Here is an 11179-nt window from a genome sequence, read left to right on the forward strand (position 1 = left end):
GGGTGACCCAGGACACACTGGAAGGATAATATCTATCGGCTGGCCTGGGAATGCCAGAGCTGGTGGACGTGGCTGGGGAGAGGACAGTGTGGCCTTCCTTGCTGAGGCTGCTGTCCCTGCGACCCAGACCAACCGAATAAAGCGGAGGACGACAACGATGACACACAGAGGGATACAACACAGGCATGGGGAGAACATGTGAACTCCACACAGCACTGTTACTCTACTAAATGTTGCTCAGCAAATCCACACTTGTCTCAATTTAACTGCCTAGAAAATCAAAGCATGTTGAAAGTAGCACAGAAGTCTAGAGTCTAAACTTTTGAGGGCTATTATCAGGAGTTTGTAATTGTTTCAGACTTTTGGCCCAAAAAAATCTATGCTTGCATTTCTGCAATTGTTTTCAGGGACATCAGTGAGGGCTTGTGAAACGGTTCCATTACATCTCAAAACCTCCACCATTTGATCCACACAAATTCCAGATCCACCATCTGAATGTTGTTCTTTGGTACCAGGAAAAGACAAAACATCACTGTGATTTGATATACTAACATTTTAAGAGTGTGTGTTTGCACAATCATTTCAGTTTTTTCAGAAATTATTTATGATGGTCATCCATGTATTAGACAGGCTTCAAGTTTAATTAGCTGATTGGTTTCATGTGGATGCATTGATAAGTACAGCTGCATATCATCTGTATAACAATGAAAATTTAGTGTCTCCTTATAATTTGACCAAATGGACACAAATATACAGTAACACAGTATACGTCTTTCAAACCATTCAGTTCCAAATGCTCTTTAATAGGAACTGTGGGGAGAGGTCCAGCAGGAGCACCCCTTCCCACCTCATGGACTGCCCTCATCCAAACAAGGCACCCTCCCATGGTCTTATAAAATCATTTTAAAAGTAAACTATAAAATTTCTTGCTCAGGCTTATCAAGTTTTTCTGCTATCAGCCCAGATGGCCGGGATCTCATCCCATGATGCACTGAGTTTATCTCTCATCCTCTTCTTCTGTACTCATTTATATACCAGAAATTTATGTTGCTAACTTGACATCTTCCCCCAGAGCCTTTGTTGTTCCCTGAGTGATGCTACAGCTGGAGGAGGCTCCAGACATGCAAAGGCTCAGACTACTACCCATAGTATCATTGTTATATTAGCTGTAGTAGTATTCATATCAGCATTTGTAGTACAGCATTAATGTTACTATTGTGTTTGCACCAGTTTCAGTACTTGCATTGTATTTATACTCACACTTTAAGGTTAATATTATGCTCAGGTTCATTGTTGTGGAAGTTGATAGATATTGTCAGCTATTTTACTTTTTTTCTTTATAAATTTGACCAAGATAATAGTTAGACAACTGAGATGAGAGTGCCATTAAGATAAGCAGAGCAGACTCTGCACAGTTTTGAGGCTATCTGTCTGCATGTGTTCTTCAAAGCAGTCAGAGATCATTTAACAACAACTTGTTTGTAGAATATAGGCACTGCACCATCTTGGATTCAGGGAGGTTTTTTTTGACATCCCAAAATACAAAAGGACTATTTAAATTGGAAGCCCATTTGTCTGATGATGTTCGGACACTTCATCACAGTGTCTTAGGAGGAAGGAATGGAGTGATCAGAGGGAAAGTATAAGGAGTGTCCTAGCCTGGAAGTTATCCTTCAGATGCAACCTTTCCAGAAATGTGGCAGGGAGATTCTTTTACCAGTGACCCTCCTTTCTTTATCAATTCAGTGGTTTTTTTTTAGAGATCCCAATAGCACCAAGGGACAAGGCATCTAATCTTTGAACTTATGTTACAAACCTTTTTGATGAGCTTACTTGTTAAACTAGTTGGTTTCCATGAGGGCCTTTCTGTGATTCTCTGCTCTTTCCTTTATCTGCTGCCTAAGGGCCTCAGAATAGAGAAGTACTTTCTGGTGCTGCTCATCTTTCTCCTGCTTGTGTTTGGTGAGCGACTCCTGGTGGGCCTTTCTCGTCCTCTCAATCTCTGCCTTCTTTCGGCTAGCCTCAACGGACAGAAGGTGGTCTTGGTAGCAGAACTGCTGAGAAAAACTTGCCCGTAGCTTTGCTTTGTCTTGTTCTTTTTTGGCAGCTTGTTCCTTCTCTTGCTGAATATATTCTCCCTTAGCAATTAGTTGGGCCCTTCTAGCACGAGCCTTATCCTGTTCTGCCAGGAGGAGGTCCCGTGCTCTTTCTTGCCTCTCCTGCCTGGCAATTTTCAACTCTTCCATCTTTTGAAATCGCTTGTGCTCCTTTTCATGTTTTGCCTCCTGCATAAGTTTATTTTTTGTGTGTTCCTGATGTCTTATATCTGCCAGCTTCTCCTCCTCTCTCCTCCTCTCCTTTGCCCTAATTGCCTCAGAATTGATGCACAGATTCTCTTGGTTCAGAAGCTGTTTCTCCTCCCTGTTCCTTTCCAGAGCCTTGAGCTCATCCATCCTCATTTTCTCATAGAACTCTTTAACTTGTTGCTTCTCAAGCTCTAATAATTCCTTTTCCACTTGCTTCCTCTGCTGATTCTGCTGGACTTGCTGGTAAATTTGTTTCCGTTCATTGATCTTCTGTTGTTTGTGCAGCTCATCAAGCAAATCCATTTTCTTCATGAGCTTCATTCTCTCAACTTCCCTCTGGGCATGCTGACGCTTCTCGTACTGTAATATCTCTTTCTCGACCCTTGTCTTCTCCTTGATCTGTTGGTCACATGTGGCATAGCACTGAGAGTTCACAGCTTTTGAGTTGCGCTTTCTGTTCTCATTCTCCATCCAAAGCTGCATGGATATCTCCTGCTTTTTTGGTGACTGCTTCCCTTTGTGGGAAAGGCCTATTTCACTAATTTTACACTTCATTTCCTCTTGTCTCTTCTTCGTATGAGTATCCTCCAAGCTCTCACTTTCTTTTCTAAGTGTCTTGCTTTTAGCCTTGATCTGCTCATACAGAGCAGGTGAAATTGTGCTTGAAGTTCCAGGGTGATCCTTCTGTTGGACTGTGATAGTGCGAACATGATCTCCTTGGACTATTTGGACAGTCATAGTTTGCTGTTTATGCAGTGATGGTTTATTCATGGTAGCACTGTCAAGGGCATCTGCATTCTTTTCAGAGGTGGAAGCCTTTGTACAGTACTGACTGCGCATCCTTGATTTCATAGAGCTGAACACTAACCAAATAAGCAGCGATGCATATTATCCTGATTGCTTTTTTCAATGAAATCAAAAGAATTCCATTGACATCACAGACACTGAAAAAGACCAGTGATGTCATGTTTTGTATACCTTCACTTTCATCTCTGACATCATAGGAAATTCTAGAGACACAATATTTGAGATATTGCCAAAAGTGAGCGCTGTTGCATCTCATGAATGAGTGCACATTCAAAACTGGGAGTCACAGGTGTGGAACCAAAAATCCTCAGACTTTTAATGTGGATTTTCAGGAAAGGCTACAAAGCGCAGTCAGGGGCAAGCTGGAGACCAAGCCTCTTCCATCATGAACCTCGACACCTTCTTCTACTGAAAATCTATTGACAACACATCTCTTTTTGTACTGTTCAGTGTGGGTGTAGGGATGTGATTCTTGCCACATGCCTTTTTAACCAATATTCATCATTTTTATTCTAATGGAGTTTATTCAGGTAGCCATCCGATTAAAACAGCTTATTATTGGAATCATAAATCATATATCATTTTGACTATGGGAATGGACACATTGTCTTGTCCAGTCAAGCTGTTTTTCCTTGTCCTTGTTCTCGTTGTCCTCTGTTTATCCAGGTCCGGGTTGCGGGGGCAGCAGCTTCAGCAAGGAAGCCCAGACTGTCCTCTCTCCAGCCACTTCCACTAGCTCTTTAGGGGGAATCCCAAGGTGTTCCCAAGCCAGCCGAGAGATATAAACCCTCCAGCATGTCCGAGGTCCGCCAAGAAGCCTCCTCTCGGTTGAATATGCCTGGAAGACCTCCTGAGGGAGGCATCTTGGAGGCATCCTCACTCGACGCCAACTCTACTCTGAATCCCTCCCGGATGACCGAACTTCTCACCCTCTCTCTAAGGGACAGCCCAGCCACCCTGCGAAAGAAATTAATTTCGGCTGCTTGTATTCACCATCTTGTTCTTTTGGTCATTACCCAATACTCATGACCATAGGTGAGGGTTGGAACGGAGATTGACCAGTAAATCGAGAGCATCACTTTTTTGCTAAGCTCCCTCTTTACCACAACGGACTGAGATACTTAAACTCCTCCACCTGAGGAAGGACCTCCGCCACGACCTAGAGAGGGCAGGCCACCCTTTTCCGGCTGAGGACCATGGCCTCAGATTTGGAGGTGCTAATTCTCATCCCTGCTGCTTCAGATTTGGCTGCAAACTTCCTCTTTCTGGAGGTTGTGGCTTGATGGAGCTAAGAAGACCACATCATCCACAAAAAAACAGAGACAACTAGTGATGGGAATTCCGGCTCTTTTTAGAGAGCCGGCTCTTTCGGCTCGGCTCACTAAAAAGAGCCGGCTCTTTTGGCTTCGAACCAGCTCTTCAAGTTGTTTTGATGCTTTAATTAATTTATTATCAACAGCAATATGAAATTATGCACAAAATGACTCATTCATGTAAAAGAAATTTTTTTTTTTATTTATATATATATTTACTTTATAAATATGCTTTTCTTTATACACTCCACATAATGTAAAAATGTAAAAAAAAATATATATAAATTGAACATAAATAAAATACAAAAACCAACTATTTACAATCCAACTTTAACTATTTACATTCTCAGCTTTTTCCTTTAAATAAATTTAAAGTGAAACAACACAAAACACTGCAAAGCACAACACAATAAAATATAGATTAAATATGCAAAACAAAAAGAAATTAAAGCTGTGAGCAGCGTTGGTTGGGACCTCGGCTCTGGGCAGGTTCGGCAACCCGTTTTTTGTTTTTTTTTTCTTGTGTTTTAGCTCAAGAACCAAAGCCCTCCTCCTTTTTCTATTTGGCATAATTATAAGGAGTTTAGAAATCTGAACTGTCACAGTAGAAGACTCACTTCCTCTGTGTGTGAGTGTGTGTGTGTCTCTGTGTGCGCATGTGTGTGTGCGCCTGCTCTCTGACTGTCTCTGTGTTGACCTCTCAAACTTTGTCTCAATCTGCTCCTTCCTGATCCTGAACGGTGAGGTAGAGAAAAAAAAAGAAGTGATCCTGAGAACCAGGAGGGATTGCAGGCAATAGAACACCAAGATCCTTAGTCAAGGCAAAGGTTGGCATTTAGAAATACCAAGTGCCTTAGCTTTGCAGGGCTGATCCGGCTTCGTCTGTCTGTAATTATCTGTCCTGTTTTGGAGAAGATTCTCTCTGAGGGGACTGATGTTGCCACAATGCACAGTCTTCGTGTCATCACCTGAGTAAGACGTGGATAAATGGATGCCTTGGTTTTCCTCCAGCTCAGTGGGTCTGCACTTCTCTGGCAAAGGGGTTCATCAATGTAGGATCTCACCTTTGCTCAGCGCAAACACAAGACACATACACATATTGACCAATCACGTGCTGCGTAAAGAGAAAAAAAGTGTGTGTGTGTGTGTGTGTGTGTGTGTGTGAGAGAGAGAGAGAGAGAGAGAGAGAGAGAGAGAGAGAGAGAGAGAGAGAGAAAGGGCGGAGAAAAAAAAAGACTTCAAAGAGCCGGCTCTTTCAGCCGTCTCGTTCGTGACCGACCCATCACTAGAGACAACAGCTTCCCACCACCCATCTGAGGTTCGACTATTGCCTTGCCCCTCCTCTCCAGTACCCTGGTGTAGGCTAGACGGGAGGCTGAGGAGTGTGATCCCCTGACAGTTGGAACACACGTAAGGTCCCCTTTCTTAAAGATAGGGACCACCATCCCAGTCTTCCACTTCAAAGGCACCACCACTGATGTCCACGCACTGTTGCAGAGATGTGTCAACTAAGACAGCCCTACAACATACAGAGCTGTGAGCTACCTAGGGTGGATCTCATCCACCCCTGGAGCTTTGCCACAGCAGAGTTGTTTCTTTGCCTCGGCGACTTCTACCCCAGAAATTTGATGACACCACCCCCCCCCCCCCCATTCATGGAATAGGTGTTGGTGGGATTGAGGAGTTCCTCAAAATATTCCTTCCCCCCCTGAGGCGATAGACGGTTTGCCAGAACCTTTTCAGAGCCAACCGATAGTCATTCTCCATGGACTCACCGAAGTCCTCCCATGCCCGAGTTTTTACCTTGGGTACCACCATGGTTGCACATTGCTTGGCCTGCCTCTGGAGACTCAAAGACCAGCCATGCTGTGTATGCCTCATTCTTCAGCCTGACGGCTCCCCTTACCTCTAGTTTCCACCAGTGGGTTTGGGGATTACCACCATAACTGGCTCCAGCAGCCTTACGCCTGCAGCTTTCTACAGCCGCCTCAACAATGGTAGAGCGGAACATGGTTCATTTGGACTCAATGTCCCCCACTGCCCCCGGAATGCAGTCAAAGCTCTGCCAGAGGTGTGAGTTGAAGATCATCCAGACAGGTTCTCCCACCAGGCATTCCCAGCAAACTCTCACTACTTGTTTGGGCCTACCAGGTCTGCATGGTGTGTCCCTCTGCCATCTGATCCACCACCTGATGGTGATCAGTTGATAGCTCAGCTCCTCTCTTCACCCAAGTAAAATCGATCAGAGACCTACAACCTAGGATTTCCTCGTGCCATGTGCACCAATGGACATCCTTATGTTCGAACATGGTGTTAGTTAATCACACAGAAGTCCAATAACTGCACACCACTCAGATTCAGGTCAGGTCTGCCATTCCTCCCAATCATGCCTATCCAGCTCATGCTGTCATTGCCCACGTGAGCGTTTAAGTCTCCAAGTAGGACATTGGAATCCCCAGTCGAGGCGCCATCCAGCATCCTTCCCAGTGACTCCAAAAAGGGTGGGTACTCTGAACTGCTGTTTGGCGCATAAGTCAAGTCAAGTCAATTTTATTTGTATAGCGCCAAATCACAACAAACGTTATGACATGTTACAAGTAGAGCAGATCTAGTACCACACTCCTTCAATGAATTTACACCCAACAATTCTCCATGACCAAGCAGTACCATCCTGCAACAGCGGCGATGAAAACCTTCCTTTTAACAGGCAGGAATGTCGAGCAGATCCAGACTCAGTGGGGATGGCCCTCTGCTTTGACCGGTTGGGGGGAAAGAGAGCAGGAGAGCGGGGCAGAGATAAAGACAGATAATTGAGAGAGACAGATATACAGAAGGACATTAGCACAGACAAAAGTAAGGACCTGCTCCCTGACCTAAAGGCCCACAGAAGCAACCCTTTCATCCACTGGGGTAAACCCCAACATACAGGCAGAGAGTCTGGGATCTATCAAAAAGCCCACCCTGGCCTTCTGCCTCTCACCTGGAGCACCTCCAGTGAAGGAGAGTCCAACCCCTCTCAAGGACTTGGGTCCAGACCCGGAGCTTTGTGTTGAGGTGAGACTGACTATATCTAGCTGGTAACGCTCAACCTCTTCCACCAGCTCTGGCTCTTTCCCCGCCATAGAGGTGACATTCCATATACCAAAAGCCAGCTTCCATGTCTGGGGATCAGACAGACAAGTCCCCTGCCTTGCTCTGCTGCCCAAACCACACTACACCGGACCCTTCTGGTTCCGCCTGCGGGGAGTGGGTCCATGAGGTGACGAGTCCATCTAACCTTGTTTTTGCTGGGCCCAGCAAAGCCCCCATGGGCAAAGGCTTGACCACCAGGCTTTCACCAATGGGCCCCTACCCCAGGCCTGGATCCAGGGCAGGGCCCAGTAACCCTCCAGGCTGGGTACACAAACTCCTAGTTCTCCTTTCCATGAAGGGTCTTTTGACCTTTTCTTTGTCTGGTCCTTCACCTAGGACCAGTCTGCCTTGGGCGACCCTACCAGGGGCAAAATGCTCCTGACAGCATAGCTCCTAGGGTCATTAGAGCACTCAAACTCAACCACCACGATAAGGTTCCAGGAGGAGCTGTTTTTAACACACACACACACACACACACACACACACACACACACACACACACACACACACACACACACGCACATACACACACAGTCCAGGCAGTAGGTCCTCCTTGAATACAAAAGAGGTCTCAATGTACACACACAAAGGCTGCTCTACCACAATCAGGCTGTTCCAGTCTCAGCATTCCTCAAGCAGATTCATTCCAAATTGAAGTGCAGTAGTAAAAAAACAGTCATGCTAACATAAGTTAAGGAAAAAAAACCTTCTATTTCAGAAATTAGATACCATACTTCACCTAAAGTGCCCAAAGTGCAGACTACCCCACTGTCAGGGGAGATTGAATTTCAGTAGTACGGGGGCCTGGGCCCTCCCTGCCCTTGTACTGCGCGGTGGTGGACCCTCTGCCCGGATCTCTGGACAGTGCCCCTTGGTGCTCCAATTTGACACCTGGACCAGGTAGGCTAGACTCCCTGTCGGCTTGTTGCAGTGGTGACGGGGTGGTCAGCGGGGCCAGTCTGGAAGTTGGCCCCCTGCAGGTCTGGCCCATTCCTCAGCCCCTCTCATCGCCTCTCTGTCCCATCACATCACATCTCATGTGACACTTGGCCTTGAGGGGCTGGTCCCCCAATTTTAATCACATTGTAGACATTTAGGGCTTGGGGGAGTGCATGAGGATGTACTGGGAGACTCTGCCATCTGCAACCGGCGGGGCTCCCATGCCCTGGGTGCCTCCCCCAATTTTAACTACATTCTAGTCATCCACATCATCACATCTACATTCCCATGCACAACACGCACCCTGCACCATGTTGGGATGGGGGGGCAGCTGGGGCAGGGAGTGGGTCCAGTGCTGCCTCCTTTGCTAACTGCACCATTGCAGGCCTGGGGCCCTGGCCGGTGCTCTTTGGGGGGGGTGGTCCTCCTCCCGACATGGTGGTTGGGCTGGGGTTGGTCGCAAGCCTTGCTGTTGTGCGGTGGATCGCTTGCTGGCGGTTTCACTAAGTCTAAGGTGCCCTGGACCGTATCAGCATCTATGGAGTACTCAGCCACTGTATGGAGGAAGATGAGGGTATTGTTTTGTCTGGGGGTGGCGGTCCTGGGCGTGCGTGTCTTCGGCTCACCCCGGCGGGTGGGCTGGGCCTCTCTGGGGAGTGGGGGGTCCTGGCTGGCTGGCTGGCTGGTGGTGCCCTATAGCCTGAAGCCCACCTGCTCTGTGGGGAGGTGGAGATCAGGGGATGGGTGGAGGGGATGGGGATTGTGGGTTGGGGGGGATAGCTCTGTACAGGGGTGGTTGGCCTGGTCGTTGTGGTGGGCTGTGGTTGCCCCGCCTGGGTGTGGGATGTGGGTGGGTGTCGGCCTTGCCGCTGGCCCAAGACCTCTTGGGGGTTCTGGTCGGGTCTCGGGCCAGAGAGGCCCTGTGCCCCTGGGCTCTGCTCATGCTGTGGGTGGGGGGGGGGGGGTGCCCGGCGGGACCGGGGTCATCTCTGCCCCGTCTCTCTGTGGGTTGCTTCCGGGTGGGGGTTGCTGCTCCTATGCTTTCCTATGGGTCCTGGCATGGGTTGGACCTGTGGCTGTTTCCTGGGGGGAGGGGTGGCCTGGGGCTCCCCGTGTCCTGGGGGTTTCTGGGTGCTCTGGTGGCCTGGTCCTGACCTGCCTGCTATCCTGGACTGGGGGCGCGTTGTCCTGGCCCCCCCCACATCAGCTACAGCCAGCTACGCACACCATCTAAGACAAACCGTAGCACACACACATACACACGCGTATACACACATACACACATGCGGTGCACAATTGACCCATAAACACACACTCAGACATTTATCTAAAAGTTATATTAAACCAAATGGTAAGCCTGCACCGGAAATTCTGCAACCAATGTTTTTTCCTTTTTTTTTTCCTTTTGTCCTCTCTGTTGTTGTTGTTACTTTTCTTTGTTTGTTTGTTTTTTTCTGCTATTGCTGTTGTTGTTTTTGTCTCCCCCCTCCCCCTTGTCTTCCCTATCCTGTCCTTGTTCCCTTCCTATCCGCTCCTGAGCCTCAGTCCGGTAGCTTTATCAATGAACCAATACCATTCCTAATAAAATTAAGCATAAATGGGAGGAGTTTATCAGATTCCTCCTATGCAGAGTAAAACTGCTTCAGTACAACAAGGCACCAGGAACATTGATGCTGCTTGTCCCAGCTACTGAACAGGACAGGTTAAAAAAAAGAAAAAAAAAAACAAAAAAAACCCTTTTCATGTCAGGATCCCTGTCTTGTGCTTCCTGTTTTATTTTGTAGTCATGTCCTGTCTTCCTGACCTCCCTCCTGTGATTACCTTATGTGTCTCACCTGGGTGATTGCACCACCTGTCTTGTTTTCCCTTATGTATTAAACTTCTGTGTTTCCCTTGTTTCAGTGCTGGTCCACAGTTGTGTGTCACGTTGTTGCGTGCTGTTCTTCTGCGTCTTGTCGTTCACTTAGATGAGTGTTTATCACTAACTGTGCTTCTCAAGTCTCAAGTATCTGTCTCCAGTAATCAGTCTCAAGCCAGGTCATCAGTTCAAAGTCAAGTCATCAGTTTCAAGTACAGACATCAAGTCTCCAGCCTCACATCAAGTCTCCAAGTTTCCCCGTCTCAAGTTTCCCCATTATCAATAAACCTTTTTTGTGCACCATCCTACTGTCTGCACTTTGGGTCTACTTCCCCACTTTCCCCCTCACCCACTACTCATGACAGAATGGACCAGCCAAGACCCAGCGGACAAATTCCCCCCCACGCATGACGACTCTCCTTGAGTATTTTTGCTATTTGGCCAAGTAAACGGAGGAGAGACGGCCACAAAGCGTGGAGGACTTCAGGGGCACCTGGCTGGCCTTGGGAGGTCCTCGCTCGGTGCAGTGAGCCCTCGGGCCAGCTCGGCCACCAATCCGGGAGACCCAGGAGTTCCCGCCCTGTGGGCAACAGAAAGGATAGCCGCCCTCATGCTCAAAGGCGGTCAGATCAAGCCCTCGCCCCAGCTACGCAGCTGCCAACCACGGACACCATTCCTGTCTCGGTGCTGAGGGTTCTGTTCAGCGCTACTCCTGCTCCACCGCCAAGGGTCCTGGCGGGCGCCACTCCCGTCTCGGCGCCGAGGGTTCTGGCAGGCACCATCCCAATCCCAGCGGCTCCTACACCTTCCCCACCACCAAGGGT

The 11179-nt window shown here is 47.9% G+C and overlaps 1 protein-coding gene across 1 annotated transcript; it reads right to left on the bottom strand.

Annotated features, from left to right (window-relative positions):
- Positions 1-241: 241 nt before the first annotated feature.
- LOC147250475 (cilia- and flagella-associated protein 45-like) lies at positions 242-3164 on the bottom strand. The gene has a single exon (XM_086222481.1). The coding sequence runs from the start codon at positions 3156-3158 to the stop codon at positions 1842-1844; it is 1317 nt and encodes a 438-aa protein (XP_086078607.1). The 5' UTR covers positions 3159-3164; the 3' UTR covers positions 242-1841.
- Positions 3165-11179: the final 8015 nt, after the last annotated feature.

The sequence above is a fragment of the Aulostomus chinensis genome, chromosome 13 (genome assembly GCF_037954235.1).
Source record: "Aulostomus chinensis isolate RoL2024-O1b breed Wild chromosome 13, RoL_Achi_v1.0, whole genome shotgun sequence".
NCBI classification, from domain to species: domain Eukaryota; kingdom Metazoa; phylum Chordata; class Actinopteri; order Syngnathiformes; family Aulostomidae; genus Aulostomus; species Aulostomus chinensis.

Coding starts and splice junctions, on each gene's coding strand:
- LOC147250475 (XM_086222481.1), bottom strand. CDS start 3,158: ATGAAATCAAGGATGCGCAGTCAGTACTGTACAAAGGCTTCCACCTCT.